Source organism: Coregonus clupeaformis, unplaced genomic scaffold (assembly GCF_020615455.1).
Source record: "Coregonus clupeaformis isolate EN_2021a unplaced genomic scaffold, ASM2061545v1 scaf0372, whole genome shotgun sequence".
NCBI lineage: Eukaryota > Metazoa > Chordata > Actinopteri > Salmoniformes > Salmonidae > Coregonus > Coregonus clupeaformis.
Genome location: NW_025533827.1, coordinates 296,010 through 317,500, shown reverse-complemented (window position 1 = coordinate 317,500; position 21,491 = coordinate 296,010). Strand labels below are relative to the sequence as shown.

General features: G+C 47.2%; 1 protein-coding gene across 2 annotated transcripts in view; it reads left to right on the top strand.

The window, feature by feature from the left end:
- The window catches only part of LOC121560069 (exocyst complex component 6B-like), a 119,369-nt gene that overhangs the window by 36,749 nt on the left and 61,129 nt on the right, over positions 1-21,491 (top strand). For both annotated transcript variants that reach the window (XM_045215121.1, XM_045215120.1), the window contains exons 9-13: positions 1,538-1,643; positions 2,845-2,954; positions 7,287-7,398; positions 9,483-9,617; positions 11,506-11,685. In XM_045215121.1, coding sequence (XP_045071056.1) covers positions 1,538-1,643; positions 2,845-2,954; positions 7,287-7,398; positions 9,483-9,617; positions 11,506-11,685 — 643 coding nt within the window. The remainder of the gene's footprint in view (positions 1-1,537; positions 1,644-2,844; positions 2,955-7,286; positions 7,399-9,482; positions 9,618-11,505; positions 11,686-21,491) is intronic.

Below are 21,491 nucleotides of genomic sequence, written 5' to 3'. Positions count from 1 at the left end.
GAGATGTTTTACGACAGGAGAGGAAAGGACTAACTTCCTCTGCTGCAGAGTATGCATGAGAAGTGATAATGTCCCTGGCAAGACAGATGGGGGGGGGGGGTGATGACCCCCCCCCGGGCAGTTGAACCATTGTTACTGCAGTTATTTCTTACTAAATGCCAGAGGGACATTCAATACACTGTAAAACAACACAGACCCCTACCCCCCCCCCCACACACACACACATGCACCACAGAAATGTTGCCTCTATTGTGGAATAACACACAACTAGGGTTCAAAGCCTCTCTTTGGAATGCTGTTCGGAATGTTGGAAACTTGGAGCGGTGTGGCGTGTGTGTGTGTGTGTGTGTGTGTGTGTGTGTGTGTAACCCCGGTGGCCCAAGTTCCCAGTACTGATCCCTGTGAAGACCTTTCTGGCACACGCCTTGTGTTCAGAAGGCCTCGGAATCTCACGGAACCCAGAAAAGCTTGGATGGAGAGAAGGGGAGGAAGGTGAATAAACCTCCCCTCTCCTCCTCTCTCCTCCTCTCTCCTCCTCTCTCCTCCCCTCTCCTCCTCTCTCCTGCTCTCTCCTGCTCTCTCCTCCTCTCTCCTCCCCTCTCCTCCCCTCTCCTGCTCTCTCCTCCTCTCTCCTGCTCTCTCCTTCTCTCTCCTCCCCTCTCCTTCTCTCTCCTGCTCTCTCCTCCCCTCTCCTGCTCTCTCCTGCTCTCTCCTCCTCTCTCCTTCTCTCTCCTCCTCTCTCCTTCTCTCTCCTCCTCTCTTCTCTCTCCTCCTCTCTTCTCTCTCCTCCTCTCTTCTCTCTCCTCTTCTCTTCTCTCTTCCCTCTCTCCTCCTCTCTTCTCTCTCCTCCTCTCTTCCCTCTCTCCTCCTCTCTCCTCCTCTCTTCCCTCTCTCCTCCTCTCTTCCCTCTCTCCTTCTCTCTCCTCCTCTCTCCTCTTCTCTTCTCTCTCCTCCTCTCTCCTCCTCTCTTCCCTCTCTCCTCCTCTCTTCTCTCTCCTCCTCTCTTCCCTCTCTCCTTCTCTCTCCTCCTCTCTTCCCTCTCTCCTCTCCTCCTCTCTCTTCCTCTCTTACCTCTCTCCTCCTCTCTTCTCTCCCTCTCTTCCCTCTCTCCTTCTCTCTCCTTCTCTCCTTCTCTCTCCTCCTTCTCTTCCCTCTCTCCTTCTCTCTTCCCTCTCTCCTTCTCTCTTCCCTCTCTCTCCTCCTCTCTCCTCCTCTCTTCTCTCTCCTCCTCTCTCCTCCTCTCTTCCCCTCTCTCCTCCTCTCTTCCCTCTCTCCTCCTCTCTTCTCTCTCCTTCTCTCTTCCCTCTCCTTCTCTCTTCCCTCTCTCTTTCTCTCTCCTTCTCTCTTCCCTCTCTCCTCCTCTCTTCCCTCTCTCCTCCTCTCTTCCCTCTCTCCTCCTCTCTTCTCTCTCCTCCTCTCTCCTCCTCTCTTCCCTCTCTCCTCCTCTCTTCCCTCTCTCCTCCTCTCTTCTCTCTCCTCCTCTCTCCTCCTCTCTTCCCTCTCTCCTCCTCTCTTCCCTCTCTCCTCCTCTCTTCAGGCAGGTGTTGGATCAGGATAACTTTAGTCCCATCCCTGTGGCAACAGAGGAGGAAAACAGACAGTTCACCTCCCAGTTCCCCTTCCAAGACCCTGAACTGGACAAGGTACTGACTAGGGGTTAGAGTGTAGGGGTGGGCTTTCTTGGAGGGGGGGCGATTTGTTCGTCAAAATTAATTTGCGGGAAGAGGGCAGTTATTTGAAAATATATATGTCCATTCTAATTGCCGCGGGACAGGCTTCTATTTCCGTAATGTACACAGCTTTTGCTCATATTGCATAGTTCATTGTTTAATTCCAGCATTCACTTCCTGCATTTTCTGCACTGTGTTATCGTTTACACACTGTCACCCCCCCCCCAAAAAAAAATAATAATTCCTTGACAGAACACTTATGCTCCTTTTTGACTGTATTTTCAGCAGTTGAGACGATTTCTAAGGGTCTGTACTTCCGAAGTTGTTGACTGTTTTTGTGCTTGCCAGTTACTGTCAGCTGTTAGCAGCCGATGGCTAGCAGTTTCTTACTGGAGATAAATGATGATGATGATTGTCATCCTTTTTTTTTTTGTTGACTCATTACTGAATTATTTAATGTAACAAATGTAACATTAAACCTCGTAAACAATTCATTTAGGACCCAGCGTTATTTGAAACAGGCTTTTATTTGCTGAAATGTGTGCTGTTGCCCGGCTATTAAAAGGGGCAGGCAGCCATTTGAGACTGTTTTACAGTGGTCTTGCCATGTACTCAAAGCCTGGATAATGAGTGAATTAGTTGATTCAATTGTATTAGGGCTGGGCTGGAACCAAAGCCTGCACACCCTGTAAACTCTCTAGGACTAGGACAGTTGACTTTGTTCAAGTTTGTCTGTAATCCCTGGCCTCTCCCTCTCTCTCTCTCTCTCTCTCCCTCTCTGTCTCTCTCTCTCCCTCTCTCTCCCTCTCTCTCTGTCTCTCTCTCTCCCTCTCTCTATCTCTCTCTCTCTCTCTCTCTCTCTCTCCCTCTCTCTCTCTCTCTCTCTCTCTCTCTCTCTCTCTCTCTCTCTCTCTCTCTCTCTCTCTCGTCTGTCTGTCTGTCTGTCTGTCTGTCTGTCTGTCTGTCTGTCTGTCTGTCTGTCTGTCTGTCTGTCTGTCTGTCTGTCTGTCTGTCTGTCTGTCTGTCTGTCTGTCTGTCTGTCTCTCTGTCTCTCTGTCTCTCTGTCTGTCTCTCTGTCTCTCTGTCTCTCTGTCTCTCTGTCTCTCTGTCTCTCTGTCTCTCTGTCTCTCTGTCTCTCTGTCTCTCTGTCTCTCTCTCTGTCTCTCCTCTGTAGCTTCCATTCCCTAAAAAGCTTCCGTTCTCTGAGTTTGTTCCTAAAGTCTACTCTCAGCTCAAAGAGTTCATCTACGCCTGCCTCAAGTACTATGAAGACCTGCACCTCAGGTAAACACACACACATACACACACACACACACTTGTTGTCATTCACTTTTACTTCAAATGCATACTAGGATGCATCAAATATATTGGATTGTGGCAAGCTTACCTCTCTCCAGGGTTTTAGTTTGCCGTTGGTTATATTGGGGAGGGGCCTGGGGAGGTTGGGGAGGGGCCTGGGCAGGTTGGGGAGGGGCCTGGGGATGTTGGGGAAGGGAGGGGCCTGTTTTCAAAGCAACAGTCTCTAGACCTGCTGCCAGATTTGTGATATGATCACCTCTGACCTGGTCTGGTCATGACAGGTCTGGTCACCTCTATGACCTGATCAGGCCAAATCCCCGGGGGTCGTTATGGTGATAAGGAGAAGGATTACCTTTGTCTGATTTGTTCTGAAAGTTCAGCTAGACGATTACAGAGCGGGCGATTATGTCCGAATTTAGTTCAAGGTCTGTGTTTCGGTCAGACTACTATTCCTCTGGACTCCATTCCAACCAACAGCTACAATATGATGTGCTTTCGTTGACAGTTGAGATCCAAACATGCAGCTAAGGTTGAAAAGGTTGAAGAAGTTACCAAAAAATGAGTTTTCATATAGTTACATTTAGCCCCTTGGCATTGATAGATAGATAGAAAAAATAAGAAGCATTCTGAACATCACTTCAGTTATTGAACGACACTAGAGAATGTTCATATCTTGCCAGTGAGTATATTTCTGGAGTTGAGTGTTATTGTAGTTTTTAACGTAGCATGTGCCTCCAATGGGATGATCTATTGCGCTGATTATATGGAATCTGAAAGTGTGTGTGCGTGTGTGTGTGTGCGTGTGCGTTTGCGTGTGCGTGCGTTTGCGTGTGTGTTTGCGTGTGCGTGCGTTTGCGTGTGTGTGTGTGTGTGCGTTTAATCAGACAGGCTTACTGACCTGGCAGACAGAAATAAACGAACAAAGATCGTACAGCAGAAATGATTTCCTTCTCCTCTCATCCTCATTATTTTCTGTCTTTTATCCTGATTTCCCAACGCTCAACTCCGTCTCGCTCCACCGCGCAACACACACACACACACACACACACACACACACACACACACACACACACACACACACACATACTATGTAATGAATGGATAATGGTATGATAATACGCCATAGTTTTAACTCACGGGGTGAATCAGGACACAGCTAATAAATATCACAGGATGTTTTCAACATGCTGTGTGTGTGTGTTTATTCTGTGTGTGTGTGTGTGTTTATTCTGTGTGTGTGTGTGTGTTTATTCTGTGTGTTTGTGTGTGCGGCTCCCAGTCCCTGGTTTCTTCTGGTAATTTCCTGATTGCTCGTCTCGTTAGGTGGACGTCAGCATTGTGTTACTTAATTTCTCTGTCAGCCATAGCACCACTACTTACAGACACACACACACACACACACACACACACTGTTTTGTATTGCTATCCTTGTGGGGACCAAAGAATTGATTCCCATCCAAAATCCTATTTTCCCTAACCCCTAAATCTAACCTTAACCGTTAACCTAACCATAAGCCTAAGCCTAACCCTAAACCTAACCGTAATTCCTAACCCTAACCTTAATTCTAAGCCTAACCCTAAACCTAACCCCTAAGCCTATAATAGCATTTGTCCTCGTGGGGACCTGCAAAATGTCCCTCCCTTGTTTTACTATCCTTGTGAGGACTTCTGGTACCCAACCCCAGCTCCTGTTCCTTTAGAGAATATGGGTTATCACTGTAGCATCTAGGCAGGGACCTGTGGGGGTGGGAGGGGGTAAGAGCTGATTGTTAGCTAGATTGATTCACAGCATGTGTGTCACATTGTCTAAAGCCACTGTACTACATAGACCTTCTGCACTGTCCAAAATCTCTTCTGTCTGTCTCTCTCTCTGTCTGTCACGCTCTCTGTCTGTCTCTCTCTCTGCCTCTCTCTCTCTCTGTCTGTCTCTCTCTCTCTCTGTCTCTCTCTCTCTGTCTCTCTCTCTCTCTGTCTCTCTCTCTGTCTGTCTCTCTCTCTGTCTCTCTCTCTGTCTCTCTCTCTCTCTCTTTCTGTCTCTCTCTCTCTACTCTCTCTCTGTCTGACTCTCTCTCTCTCTCTGTCTGTCTCTCTCTCTCTCTGTCTGTCTCTCTCTCTCTCTCTCTGTTTTACAATGTTTTCTCATTTATTCTTGGATTTCTGACATTTTCATTTCTATTTTAGAACATGCTATTACATTGGGCCTCTTTTGAAACCTGTTAACCCTAACCATAACAAGACCTGACTAAACACTGAAAATAACTCAAATTAATAAATAGGGCCTATTTGAAACTATAACCCTAAGCCTAGTATAATGTTGATATATATATATTTTAGAACATGCTATTATATCGGGCCTCTTTTTTGAAACCCTAACCATAACTAGACCTGACTGTACTAAGCAGACAAAACGACAACAGGTGATGTCCTGAAACCTTTTCACTAGATGCATCTATAAGTTATAACGTCATCAGACATGGTTTTCAGACAGGATGCCATGTTGCTGCCTCACCCACTCACTCATGAACAATATTTAACTTCTATTTTTTAGGTGTTCTCTCTTAAAATCCGCGTGCGTCAATCATAAGTGACATAATAAACAAATCCCCATCAAAATCCGTCTGTTTAGGCTAGAGGTGTGTTTTTTTGCATGGGCTGCGTCTCAATCCACAGCATCCGTCGATGTCGGCCTTCCGCATCAGTGGCAGAGCTACAGCGGTGTTTGTCAGACCGTGAGATATCCGAAAAATCGGTCCTCTCTCACGAAAGCGTCCGTAGCGTCAAAACTAAACGGAGAACTCTATGGTGGCTCCGTTTTCCCCCACAAGAAGCACCACGGGACTCGTCTGAAGTCTGTAACGCTGATGTGCCAACGTCTTCTGTCTGTAGCGTCGGAACCGTTTGGGCTACTAATATGAACCCCGCTGTGGAAAGGGGAGACTCTCGCGAACACGATGGTGTTCTCCGTTTTGCTCAGTGACCCCCCTACAAGTGTCACGGGACTCGTCTTAAAGTAACCCATACAAATGAATGGAAGTATGGCGGTAGTCTCATGCCAATAAATAAGGTGTTAAATATACACTGAACAAAAATATAAACGCTACATGTAAAGTGTTGGTGCCTTGTTTCATGAGCTGAAATAATATATCCACCCAAAAAATCTATACGCACAAAAAGCTTATTTCTCTCAAATTTTGTGCACAAATTTGTTTACATCCCTGTTAATGAGCATTTCTCCTTTGCCAAGATAATCCATCCACATGACAGGTGTGGCATATCAAGAAGCTGATTGAACAGCATGATCATTACACAGGTGTACCTTGTGCTGGGGACAATAAAAGGCCACTCTAAAATGTGAAGTTTTGTCACACAACACAATGCCACAGATGTCTCAAGTTTTGAGGGAGCGTGTAATTGGCATGCTGACTGCCAGAATGTCCACCAGAGCTGTTGCCAGATTATTGAATTTTCATTTCTCTACCATAAGCTGCCTCCAACGTCGTTTTAGAGAATTTGGCAGTACGTCCAACCGGCCTCAGAACCGCAGACCACGTGTAACCACGCCAGCCCAGGACCTCCACATCCGGCTTCTTCACCTGCGGGATCGTCTGAGACCAGCCACCCGGACAGCTGATGAAACTGAGGAGTATATCTGTCTGTAATAAAGCCCTTTTTGTGGGGAATAACTCATTCTGACTGGCTGGGCCTGGCTCCCCGGTGGGTGCCCTCCCATGCCCACCCATGGCTGTGCCCCTGCCCAGTCATATGAAATCCATAGATTAGGACCTAATGTATTTATTTCAATTGACTGATTTCCTTATATGAAATGTAACTCGTTTGAAGTTGTTGCATATTGCGTTTATATATTTGTTAAGTATATGTAAAAAAAAAAAAAAATGGATACCTATAGGGGTCCTAAAATTCAAAATCAATTAGCTAAATTATCCATGGTGTATGACCATCTTAAAACAATTCCATATGTTAGCTTAGTAGACAACGGCTTATATTTTTAGTAAAGGAGAAAACACATTGCACTGAGTGAACATTTGCCGTTCATTCAGTTTGGTGTGTTTTTAGGCGTCTAACTGCTGGTTTGTAAACCACACCCGGCACTCTGTTCAGAGGTGCTAAGTACTCTCTGCCGGTCAAACGTTACCGGTGTGAACCGTTCTGTCTTACCGGCCCTGCTACACTAGATGTGTAACTTCTGCGAAATGTGAGATGCCCCTGTTCATTTCAACGAAACCTTGCAGAGCCGCACTGCTATTTGCAAAGCCCCAGTGTATCTCCTAATGTTAAGTCACCTCTCTGTGTTCTCAGCTCTACAGAGATTGATGATATGATCCGTAAGTCGACCAACCTGCTGTTAACCAGAACACTCAGTAACTGTCTACAGTACGCCATGAAGAAGAAGAACGTAGGACTGGCTGAGGTAAGAGGTGTGAGTCTTTCTATACATAATAGGGCCAATGGGATCAACAAAAATGATTTTTATGCAGTGTACTTTGAGAAATATATGCAAATTGGCCACTCAGGAACATTGAATGTTGTCTTGGTAACCAGTGTATATGTTGTCTTGGTAACCAGTGTATATGTTGTCTTGGTAACCAGTGTTTGTTATTGTGCTGCTGGAAGGTGAATTTGTCTCTCTGTGTCTGTTGGAAAGCAGACCAAACCGGACTGAACCGTTTTGCCTGTGTTTAGCTGTATTCCGTTTCATTTTATCAACAAACAAAAAACTCCCTAGTCCTTACCGATGACAAGCATACCCATAACATGATGCAGCCACCACCATGCTTGAAAATATGAAGAGTGGTACTCAGTGATGTGTTGTATTTGCCCCAAACTTAACGCTTTATATCCAGGACATGAAGTTAATTTATTTGCAGTTTTTTCTCAGTTTTACTTAGAGCAAACTGTGCTGTGGGATTATTTAAAATACACTTTGAAGAGTTAGGGTTTCAGATGTTTTCAGAAGATGGGCAGGGACTCTGCTGTCCTAGCTTCAGGGGGAAGCTGGTTCCACCATTGGGGTGCAGAGAAGAGCTTGGACTGGGCTGAGCGGGAGCTGCCCTCCCGTAGGGGTGGGAGGGCCAAGAGATCCGAGGTGGCAGAACGGAGGGCTCGGGTTGGGGTGTAGGGTTTGAGCAGAGCCTGAAGGTAGGGAGGGGGCAGTTCCTCTTGCTGCTCCGTAGGTAAGCACCATGGTCTTGTAGTTGATGCGAGCTTCGACTGGAAGCCAGTGGAGTGTGCGGAGGAGCGGGGCTGACATGGGAGAACTTGGGACGGTTGAACACCAGGCGGGCTGCAGCGTTCTGGATAAATTGATGGTGTTTGAAAGAACCGTGTAATGTGTCGGTCACTCAATATTTCTCGCTTTATCACTCTTTCGCTCTCTATCTTTCTCAGACTCTTAATTTCCAGTGTGGTTTGTTCTGTGAGCGACAGCAAGGCGACAGTAAGACAGTTAATGAGATCTGTTAAAGGAGGGGTTGCTATGGGGTTGCTATAGGGTTGCTATGAGGTAAAACACATTGTGACCCTCCCTCAGGTCTATATAGAATGTAGCTATATGTACCATTGATAAGACCTGTATCAATGGTACCATTGATAAGATATGTACCATTGATAAGGGCTTTTCCTTCTCATGCTAGAAGGAAAGTGGTGACCCGGTATGCGACGAACCTACCGTTTCTACTCGTCGAATCGCAGCGCTCGTCAGTGGCCAACAACTTGATTTTGAGCAAATCAGAGAGCACAAACCCCCACGTGGGGGAGGCACCAACAAAAGGAAGAAAAAAAGGGCATTTTCTCTGCACGTCCACGGATGAGCCAGTCACACTTCATATGCAATGTAGGCTATGGGATGGTAGCTAGCTAAGGGCACAGACGCAATGCTACACAACACTAAATACTTCCTCCGTGCTAGCTAACCACTGTAGCTAGTATTGACATTATAATGAAATTACAATGGATTAGCTAGTTTCCATGAAACCGCTGCCTGTGTTAGCTGCCTGGTTAGTGCAGTGTCCTTAGCACAACTGCTAGCTAGCTAGCTATCTAGCAAATATGCTTACGCTAGCTAGCTAGCTAGCTAAACATTTGGCTATGGGCTGGCACTGGCAGTATGGGATATCGAGAGTGAATTAAGAATGTTCTTCGTCATCTTGCTAGGTAGTTATCTAGCTGTGGCCATCTGGCTAGTATCAACAAGGGCTTTCTAGAAAATGGCAACATTAACGCAGCTAGCTTCGAATCTAGACCTTAAGCAAACAATGCTACTGCCACCTTCTGGTTTGGAGTATTTTAACAAGGCTGAGTGGCTGACGACTTTGAAAGTCTTTGCTGTGTGACACTGTTCAGAGGTGCTAAGTATTGTTGGCAAGGACATGTTTGATAATCTGTCTGAGTTTTTAAAGAGGATTATGGGGAATGTTTGGATATGTTGCTTATGAGGTCTCTCAGAGGTGTGCCTCTGCCTGATCACGTGTGTGTGTGTGTGTGTTTGTGTGTTAGCTGGTTCAGGTGATCATCAACACGACCCAGCTGGAAGCATCATGTGTTTACCTGGAGGAGTTCATCTCCAACATCACTAATGTTCCCCCCGAGACCGCCAACGCTACCAAGCTCTACGGGACGTCCACGTTTAAGGTACGCACATGCTCATGCGCAACCAGACTCTCTCTTTCTCCATCCGTCTCTGTCTTTCTCCGTCCGTCTCTCCCTCTTTCTCCGTCCGTCTCTCCCTCTTTCTCCATCCGTCTCTGTCTTTCTCCGTCCGTCTCTCCCTCTTTCGCCGTCCATCTCACCCTCTTTCCCCGTCCGTATCTCCGTCTTTCTCCATCCGTCTCTGTCTTTCTCCGTCCGTCTCTCCCTCTTTCCCCGTCCATCTCACCCTCTTTCCCCGTCCATCTCACCCTCTTTCCCCGTCCGTCTCTCCCTCTTTCCCCGTCCGTCTCTCCCTCTTTCCCCGTCCGTCTCTCCGTCTTTCTCCGTCCGTCTCACCCTCTTTCCCCGTCCGTCTCACCCTCTTTCCCCGTCCGTCTCACCCTCTTTCCCCGTCCGTCTCTCCGTCTTTCTCCATCCGTCTCTGTCTTTCTCCATCCGTCTCTCCATCCGTCTCACCCTCTTTCCCCGTCCGTCTCTGTCTTTCTCCATCCGTCTCTCCATCCGTCTCACCCTCTTTCCCCGTCCGTCTCTGTCTTTCTCCATCCGTCTCTCCATCCGTCTCACCCTCTTTCCCCGTCCGTCTCTCTCTTTCTCCATCCGTCTCTGTCTTTCTCCGTCCGTCTCTCCCTCTCCATCCCCCACTTGTCCTTTGTTACAGGCACTGATGTTGCTGATAGCCGCTTTCTTGAGGAAAGTTTTCCTTGCTATAACTGATATGTGGTTGACCTACCTTAATGGAATGAACTGACTGTAAGTAGAACCCAACCAATAAATCGGTTGACCGATATTATCGTCCGATATAAGCATTTCACAGAAATATTTGTATCGGTCTTTATTCCACAGATAAAGCACCAATATTATATACATAGAATAAACAAATACGTCTGCTCATTTGCGTCAAATTAAAAAAAAAACATTTTCAATGGTTGCCTGAAGAGGACGCTCTACGAGCCGCTCGTTGAACATCATTCAGCCCTAGGTCACAATGTGAGAGAGAGAGAGAGAGTAGGCATAGCGATTTGACAGTGAGCAGCTTGCCACAGCCAGCATATTTTTTTGAATAATTAAATAATCAAAAGTACACTTCACCAAGCAAGCAGCCCCTGTCCTCATCACGTTCTCACCTAATTAACATTAGCTGGCTAGCTAGCCAGAAAGGTAGTTTGCTTAGCTAGTTACCTAGCAATGTGTGCTACCTATGTGCTAATACTGGACTGGCGCCAAAGTGAACACAGAGAACACTGGGCTTTATTATGTTAGTTATTTAGTTCGTTTTCTGAAATACGCAATCTGCAGTTCCACAGGGATGCCGGCCCCGTGTTGACTCCAACGCTTCCCACAGTCGTGTCAAGTTGGCTGGACGTCCTTTGGGTGGTGGACCATTCTTGATCCACACGGAGAAAACTGTTGAGTGTGAAAAACCCAGCAGCGTTGCAGTTCTTGACACAGAAACCGGTGCACCTGGCACCTACTACCATACCCCGTTTAAAGGCACTTAAATATTTTGTCTTGCCCATTCACCCTCTGAATGGCACACATAACACAATCCATGTCTCAATTGTCTCAAGGCTTAAAAATCCTTATTTAACCTTTAACCCTGTCTCCTCCCCTTCATCTACGCTGATTCAAGTGGCTTTAACAGGTGACATCAATAAGGGATCATAGCTTTCACCTGGATTCACCTCATCAGTGTGTCATGGAAAGAGCAGGTGTTCTTAATGTTTTGTATACTCAGTGTGTGTCAGTAATTAGTGACTTTTGCCTCCATAAAATTGGTATCGGACCCAAAGATCCCACATCGATCAGGCGCTAACTGAAAGTTGCTCTGTTATCTGCTAAATTACCTAAATGTAAACATCTCGCTCTCCAGGATGCGAGACACGCAGCAGAAGAGGAGATCTACACCAATCTGAACGCTAAGATCGACCAGTTCATTCAGCTGGCGGACTATGATTGGACAGCAGCCCAGGGGGGCGGGGCTCCGAGCGACTACCTGAGTGACCTCATCGCCTTCCTCTGTTCCACCTTCTCTGTCTTCACACACCTGCCGGTTAGTATCTCACACACACACACACACCTTCTCTGTCTTCAGAGAGGAACCAGGCTCTGAGGGGTGGTCAGTCCTTTGCTGACTGTACTGGGTAGAGAGGAACCAGGTTCTGAGTGGTGGTCAGTCCTCTACTGACTGTACTGGGTAGAGAGGAACCAGGCTCTGAGGGGTGGTCAGTCCTTTGCTGACTGTACTGGGTAGAGAGGAACCAGGTTCTGAGGGGTGGTCAGTCCTCTACTGACTGTACTGGGTAGACCAGAGGAACCAGGTTCTGAGGGGTGGTCAGTCCTCTACTGACTGTACTGGGTAGAGAGGAACCAGGTTCTGAGTGGTGGTCAGTCCTCTACTGACTGTACTGGGTAGACCAGAGGAACCAGGTTCTGAGGGGTGGTCAGTCCTCTACTGACTGTACTGGGTAGAGAGGAACCAGGTTCTGAGGGGTGGTCAGTCCTCTACTGACTGTACTGGGTAGAGAGGAACCAGGTTCTGAGGGGTTAAGTGTGCCTTGAATTCTAAATAAATCACAGACAGTGTCACCAGCAAAGCACCATCACACCACCACCACCTCCATACTTCACGGTGGGAACCACACATGCGGAGATCATCCGTTCACCTACTCTGCGTCTCACAAAGACACAGCGGTTGGAACCAAAAATCTCAAATTTGGACTCATCAGACCAAAGGACACATTTCCACCGGTCTAATGTCCATTGCCCATGTTTCTTGGCCCAAGCAGGTCTCTTCTTCTTATTGGTGTCCTTTAGCAGTGGTTTCTTTGCAGCAATTCGACCATGAAGGCCTGATTCACACAGTCCCCTATGAACAGTTTATGTTGAGATCTATCTGTTACTTGAACTCTGTGAAGCATTTTTTGGGCTGCAATCTGAGGTGCAGTTATTCTAATTAACTTATCCTCTGCAGCAGAGGTAACTCTGGGTCTTCCTTTCCTGTGGCGGTCCTCATGAGAGCCAGTTTCATCATAGCGCTTGATGGTTTTCAGCATGAAAATGCCCCCATGCACAAAGCAAGGTCCATACAGAAATGGTTTGTCGAGATCGATGTGGAAGAACTTGACTGGCCTGCACAGAGCCCAGACCTCAACCCCATCGAATGAATTGGATGAATTGGAACGCCGACTGTGAGCCAGGCCTAATCGCCCATCATCAGTGCCCGACCTCCCTAATGCTCTTGGAAGCAAGTCCCCGCAGCAATGTTCCAACATCTAGTGGAAAGCCTTCCCAGAAGAGTGGAGGCTGTTATAGCAGCAAAGGGGGGACCGACTCGATATTAATGCCCATGATTTTGGAATGAGATGTTTGACGAGCAGGTGTTCACATACTTTTGGTAAAAATATGTGAAAATGACGCAGATGCAGTATTTTGTTTTTTTAGGTGTTATTTCTTGCATTATTAGGCCAGATCTTTTTGTGTGTTATTACATCATTACATTACAGCCGGGAATAACTTTTGGATATCAGAGCAGCGGTAACTCGCCAGCATTACGACCAAGAATACAAACTTTCCCGAATCCTTTTTTCGTACCCCCTAGAGGTTGATCAAAAACACCGCCGGCGGAGAAGAGGTATTCGGAGCGGTCTTCTAGTCCGACTCGGGAGGCGCGCTCACCACCCACCGCTTCCGAGTTCAGTCTCTGGATAATAAAGTTGACGAGCTCAATGCGAGGATTTCCTTCCAGATAGACATCAGGGATTGTAACGTACTCTGTTTCACGGAAACATGGCTCTCTCGGGATACACCGTCCGTACAGCCGTACAGCCTGTTGGGTTCTCAGTTCATTGCAGACAGAAATAAAGATCTCTCCGAGAAGAAGAAGCGTGGGGGGGGGTGTATGTTTCATGATTAACTACTCATGGTGTGATTGTGATAACATACAGGAACTCAAGTCCTTTTGTTCACCCGACCTAGAATACCTCACAATCAAATGCTTACTGTATTACCTCCCAAGATAATTATCTTCGGTTATAGTCACAGCCGTGTATATTCCCCCTCAAGCCGATACCACAATGGCCCTCAAAGAACTCCACCGGACTCTATGCAAACTGGAAATCACATATCGTGAGGCAACATTTATTGTAGCTGGGGATTTTAACAAAGCAAATTTGAGGAAAATGCTACCGAAGTTCTATCAACACATTGACTGTAGTACTCTCGCTGCTAAAACACTCAACCACTGCTACTCCAACTTCCGGGATGCCTACAAGGCCCTCCCCCGCCCTCCCTTTGGCAAATCTGATCACGACTCCATTTTGCTCCTCCCTTCCTATAGGCAGAAACTCAAACAGGAAGTACCCGTGCTAAGGACTATTCAACGCTGGTCTGACCAATCGAAATCCACGCTTCAAGATTGTTTTGATCACGCAGACTGGGATATGTTCCGGGTAGCCTCTGAGAATAACAGTGACGAGTACACTGAGACGGTGACTGAGTTTATCAGGAAGTGTATAGGAGATGTTGTACCCACTGTGACTATTAAAACCTACCCTATCCAGAAACTGTGGATAGATGGCAGCATTCGCGCAAAATTGAAAGCGCGAACCACCGCATTTAACCATGGCAAGGTGACTGGGAATATGGCAGAATACAAACAGTGTAGTTATTCCCTCCGTAAGGCAATCAAACAGGCAAAACATCAGCACAGAGACAAAGTGGAGATGCAATTCAACGGCTCAGACACGAGACGTGTGTGGCTACAGGGTCTACAGACAATCACGGATTACAAAAGGAAAACCAACCACATCACAGACACCGACGTCTTGCTTCCGGACAAGCTAAACACCTTCTTCGTCCGCTTTGAGGATGACACAGTGCCACTGACGAATCAAATCAAATCAAATCAAATCAAATTTTATTGGTCACATGCGCCGAATACAACAGGTGCAGACATTACAGTGAAATGCTTACTTACAGCCCTTAACCAACAGTGCATTTATTTTAAACAAAAAAGTAAGAATAAAACAACAACAAAAAAGTGTTGAGAAAAAAAAAGAGCAGAAGTAAAATAAAGTGACAGTAGGGAGGCTATATATACAATAGAATAAAGTGACAGTAGGGAGGCTATATATACACAGGGGGGTACCGTTGCATAGTCAATGTGCGGGGGCACCGGCTAGTTGAGGTAGTTGAGGTAATATGTACATGTGGGTAGAGTTAAAGTGACTATGCATAAATACTTAACAGAGTAGCAGCAGCGTAAAAGGATGGGGTGGGGGGCAGTGCAAATAGTCCGGGTAGCCATGATTAGCTGTTCAGGAGTCTTATGGCTTGGGGGTAGAAGCTGTTGAGAAGTCTTTTGGACCTAGACTTGGCACTCCGGTACCGCTTGCCGTGCGGTAGCAGAGAGAACAGTCTATGACTAGGGTGGCTGGAGTCTTTGACAATTTTGAGGGCCTTCCTCTGACACCGCCTGGTATAGAGGTCCTGGATGGCAGGGAGCTTTGCCCCAGTGATGTACTGGGCCGTACGCACTACCCTCTGTAGTGCCTTGCGGTCAGAGGCCAAGCAGTTGCCATACCAGGCGGTGATGCAACCAGTCAGGATGCTCTCGATGGTGCAGCTGTAGAATTTTTTGAGGATCTGAGGACCCATGCCAAATCTTTTTAGTCTCCTGAGGGGGAATAGGCTTTGTCGTGCCCTCTTCACGACTGTCATGGTGTGTTTGGACCATGATAGTTCGTTGGTGATGTGGACACCAAGGAACTTGAAGCTCTCAACCTGTTCCACTACAGCCCCGTCGATGAGAATGGGGGCGTGCTCAGTCCTCTTTTTTTTTCCTGTAGTCCACAATCATCTCCTTTGTCTTGGTCACGTTGAGGGAGAGGTTGTTGTCCTGGCACCACACGGCCAGATCTCTGACCTCCTCCCTATAGGCTGTCTCATCGTTGTCGGTGATCAGGCCTACCACTGTTGTGTCGTCGGCAAACTTAATGATGGTGTTGGAGTCGTGCCTGGCCATGCAGTCATGGGTGAACAGAGAGTACAGGAGGGGACTGAGCACGCACCCCTGAGGGGCCCCCGTGTTGAGGATCAGTGTGGCAGATGTGTTGTTACCTACCCTTACCACCTGGGGCGGCCCGTCAGGAAGTCCAGGATCCAGTTGCAGAGGGAGGTGTTTAGTCCCAGGATCCTTAGCTTAGTGATGAGCTTTGAGGGCACTATGGTGTTGAATGCTGAGCTGTAGTCAATGAATAGCATTCTCACGTAGGTGTTCCTCTTGTCCAGGTGGGAAAGGGCAGTTTGGAGTGCGATAGAGATTGCATCATCTGTGGATCTGTTGGGGCGGTATGCAAATTGGAGTGGGTCTAGGGTTTCTGGGATTATGCTGTTGATGTGAGCCATGACCAGTCTTTCAAAGCACTTCATGGCTACAGACGTCAGTGCTACGGGTCGGTAGTCATTTAGGCAGGTTATCTTAGAGTTCTTGGGCACGGGGACTATGGTGGTCTGCTTGAAACATGTTGGTATTACAGACTCAGTCAGGGACATGTTGAAAATGTCAGTGAAGACACTTGCCAGTTGGTCAGCACATGCTCGGAGTACACGTCCTGGTAATCCGTCTGGCCCTGCGGCCTTGTGAATGTTGACCTGCTTAAAAGTCTTACTCACATCGGCTACGGAGAGCGTGATCACATAGTCGTCCGGAACAGCTGGTGCTCTCATGCATGCTTCAGTGTTGCTTGCCTCGAAGCGAGCATAGAAGTGATTTAGCTCGTCTGGTAGGCTTGTGTCACTGGGCAGCTCGCGGCTGTGCTTCCCTTTGTAGTCTGTAATAGTTTTCAAGCCCTGCCACATCCGACGAGCGTCAGAGCCAGTGTAGTATGATTCAATCTTAGACCTGTATTGACTCTTTGCCTGTTTGATGGTTCGTCGGCGGTCATAGCGGGATTTCTTATAAGCGTCCGGGTTAGAGTCCCGTTCCTTGAAAGCGGCAGCTCTACCCTTTAGCTCAGTGCGGATGTTTCCTGTAATCCATGGCTTCTGGTTGGGGTATGTACGTACGGTCACTGTGGGGACGACATCATCGATGCACTTATTGATGAAGCCAGTGACTGATGTGGTGTACTCCTCAATGCTGTCTGAAGAAGTCTGTCTCGTCTGTCTGACGAGGCCCACTACCAAGGACTGTGGGCTCTCCTTCTCTGTAGCCGACGTGAGTAAGACATTCAAGCGTGTTAACCCTCGCAGGGCTGCCGGCCCAGACGACATCCCTAGCCGCGTCCTCAGTGCATGCACAGACCAGCTGGCTGGAGTGTTTACGGACATATTCAATCTCTCTCTATCCCAGTCTGCTGTCCCCACATGCTTCAAGATGGCCACCATTGTTCCTGTACCCAAGAAAGCAAAGGTAACTGAACTAAATGACTATCGCCCCGTAGCACTCACTTCTGTCATCATGAAGTGCTTTGAGAGACTAGTCAAGGATCATATCACCTCTACCTTACCTGTCACCCTAGACCCACTTCAATTTGCTTACCGCCCCAATAGATCCACAGACGATGCAATCGCCATCACACTGCACACTGCCCTATCCCATCTGGACAAGAGGAATACCTATGTAAGAATGCTGTTCATTGACTATAGCTCAGCATTCAACACCATAGTACCCTCCAAGCTCATCATTAAGCTCGAGGCCCTGGGTCTGAACCCCGCCCTGTGCAACTGGGTACTGGACTTCCCGACGGGCCGCCCCCAGGTGGTGAAGGTAGGAAACAACACCTCCACTTCGCTGATCTTCAACACTGGGGCCCCACAAGGGTGCGTGCTCAGCCCCCTCCTGTACTCCCTGTTCACCCATGACTGCGTGGCCAAGCACGCCTCCAACTCAATCATCAAGTTTGCAGACGACACAGCAATAGTAGGCCTGATTACCAACAATGACGAGACCGCCTACAGGGAGGAGGTGAGGGCTCTGGGAGTGTGGTGCCAGGAAAATAATCTCTCATTCAACGTCAACAAAACAAAGGAGATTATCCTGGACTTCAGGAAACAGCAGAGGGTGCACCCCCCCTATCCACATCGACGGGACCGCAGTAGAGAAGGTGGAAAGCTTCAAGTTCCTTGGCATACACATCACTGACAAACTGAAATGGTCCACCCACACAGACAGTGTGGTGAAGAAGGCGCAATCTGACAGCACCTCTTCAACCTCAGGATGCAGAAGACATATCCCTTGGCACCTAAAACCCTCACAAACTTTTACAGATGCACAATTGAGAGCATCCTGTCGGGCTGTATCACCGCCTGGTATGGCAACTGCACCACCCGCAACCGCAGGGCTCTCCAGAGGGTGGTGCGGTCTGCCCAACACATCACCGGGGGGAAACTTCCTGCCCTCCAGGACACCTACAGCACCCGATGTCACAGGAAGGCCAAAAAGTAATCAAGGACATCAACCACAAGAGTCACGGCCTGTTCACCCCGCTATCATCCAGAAGGCGAGGTCAGTACAGGTGCATCAAAGCTGGGACTGAGAGACTGAAAAACAGCTTCTATCTCAAGGCCATCAGACTGTTAAATAGCCATCACTAGCCGGCTTCCACCCGGTTACTCAACCCTGCACCTTAGAGGCTGCTGCCCTATATACATAGACTTGAAATCACTGGCCACTTTAATAATGGAACACTAGTCACTTTAATAATGTTTATATATTTTGCACTACTCATCTCATATGTATATACTGCATTCTATTCTATAATATTCTACTGTATCTTAGTCCATGCCGCTCTGTCATTGCTCGTTCAAATATTTATATATTTCTTAATTCCATTCCTTTACTTTAGATGAGTGTGTATTGTTGTGAAATTGTTAGATATTACTGCACTGTTGGAGCTAGAAACACAAGCATTTTGCTACACCCGCAATAACATCTGCTAAACATGTGTATGTACAAATAAAATGTGATTTGATGTAGTGTAATTGTATTTGTGGGGTACAGAGATGAGGTAGTCATTGAGAAATCATGTTAAACACTATTATTGCACACAGTGAGCCCATGCAACTTATTATGTGACTTGTTATGCAATTTATGTAGGCTTTCCATACCAAAGGGTTTGAATACTTATTGACTCAAGACATTTCAGCTTTTCATTTTTAATGAGGACATTTTTCTAAAAACATAATTCCAATTTGACATGATGGGGTATCGTGTGTTGGCCAGTGACACTAAATCTCAATTTAAATTCAGGTTGTAACGCAACAAAAAGTGGAAAAGGTCAAGGGGTGTGAATACTTTCTGAAGGCACTGTACACATACACACATCACAGAGAAGGACACACACACCTGTCTCGTTCCCCCGTCTCGTTCCCCCATTTCACCTAATCTCACCTCTGAGTGGTGTGGGGTGGAGAGGAGAGTTGCGAGAGGTACCACGCTGAGGGGTCCCGTTCAACAGGAAAGATCTGTAAAAACCCGGTACAACGCTGGCATTATGTGTCTCACGCTGGGAATTAGGTCTTTGATGCTTTAGGTTGGCCCTTCTGGTTCCTATGTCTTGACCCCTGGCCCCCCCGTGACACACACACACACCCTTTTAAGAGGAGAAATCTGGTACAGCGCCGGCATTGTGTCCCGCACTGGTATTATGACAAGGTCTTTGGTACACACACCCCGCGCTGGTGCCCAGGTCCTGACCTATGGCCCTCGTGACACACCGCTCGTAAACACACTGATCCTAAACTGACCCGTCGACAACTGTTACGGAGATAGAGAGAGAGGTCACCATGACCACTGTTACGGAGATAGAGAGAGAGAGGTCACCATGACCACTGTTACTGAGAGAGAGAGAGAGAGAGGTCACCATGACCACTGTTACGGAGAGAGAGAGAGAGAGGTCACCATGACCACTGTTACGGAGAGAGAGAGAGGTCACCATGACCACTGTTACGGAGATAGAGAGAGAGGTCACCATGACAACTGTTATGGAGAGAGAGAGAGAGAGGTCACCATGACCACTGTTACTGAGAGAGAGAGAGGTCTCCATGACAACTGTTACGGAGAGAGAGAGAGAGCGAGGTCACCATGACAACTGTTACGGGGAGAGAGAGGTCCCCATGACAACTGTTACGGGGAGAGAGAGGTCCCCATGACATAGCAGCTTTGCGTGTGAACTAGAGGTCTTCACAGGTCTAAAAAGTTGGACCTGTTTCGAAATGGATCTGTGGCTTTCCCACTGACCCGATATGCATATATAGTACCAGTCAAAAGTTTAGACACCTACTCATTCCAGGGTTTGTCTTTATTTTTACTATTTTCTACATTGTAGAATAATAGTGAAGACATCAAAACTATGAAATAACACATATGGAATTAAACAAATCAAAAATATATATTATATTTGAGATTCTTCAAATAGCCACCCTTTGCCTTGATGACAGCTTTGCACACTCTTGGCATTCTCTCAACCAGCTTCACCTGGAATGATTTTCCACATATGCTGAGCACTTGTTGGCTGCTTTTCCTTCACTCTGCGGTCCGACTCATCCCAAACCATCTCAATTTGGTTGAGGTCGGGGGATTGTGGAGGCCAGGTCATCTGATGCAGCGCTGTAATTGTATGTGTGGGGGGACAAAGATGAGGTAGTCATTCAAAAATCATGTTAAACAATATTATTGCATACAGAGTGAGCCCATGCAACATATTATGTGACTTTTTTTGTTACTCCTGAACTTATTTAGGCTTGACATAACGAAGGGATTGAATACTTATTGACTCACGACATTTCACCTTTTCATTTTTAATGAGGACATTTTTCTAAAAACATAATTCCAATTTGACATGATGGGGTAACGTGTGTTGGCCAGTGACACAAAATCTCAATTTAAATTCACCCCCCCCCAAAACACACACACCGAATCACCCCCCCTGTACATACAGGCTCTAGCCACTGTTTTCCACGTAAAGCAGCTTTGGCTCGTTAGAGTTAGCTCGTTAGAGCTCGTTAGCTAACAATCCCAGCTTGAACCCAGCCATAGACTCTATAGCCCCCCGTAACACACACACACCGAAGTCACACACACACACACACACACACCGAAGACACACACACACACAGGCACGCAGTCGAGGGCGCACACACACACACACACACACACACAGAGACACAGACACACACTGAAGACACACACACACACAGTCACACGCGCACATACACACCTTGAGACACAAACACAGGCACGCAGTCCCTCGCGCTCACACACTTTAGTCTGCATCCATAACAACCCTCCATAGCCAAAGGCGATCACATTGAACACACATGGTGCTGGTTCTAAGTGGTGTGGCAGCCCCGTAAGAGGCTTTTCCCTGGCCCTCCATGCCCCTAAGACCCCCAGGGCCTCTAATGAGCCCTCTGAGCCAGCGCTCTAACCAGCTCATTTGTCTCAGGTGCTAAGCGAAATGGAGCTAAGCGAGACACTCCGGAACATAAAGAACACTCTAGAACATTCCGGAATGGTCCGTAATATGTTGTGATGTGACCATTTTGGAAGTGTTAAGGGATAAAAGCTTTAGGGGTTAATTTCACTGGAATAAAGCTGTCACCATCACCCCTCTTCTCCCTTCAACTCTCCTCTCTCCTAACTCTTGTTAAAATCAAATCAAATGTTATTGGTCGCGTACACAGATTTGCAGACATCACAGGTGCAGCGAAATGCTTGTGCTTCTAGCTCCAACAGTGCAGTCGTGGTCAAACGTTTTGAGAATGACACAAGTATTGGTCTTCACAAAGTTTGCTGCTTCAGTGTTATGAGATATTTTTTGTCAGATGTTACTATGGTATACTGAAGTATAATTA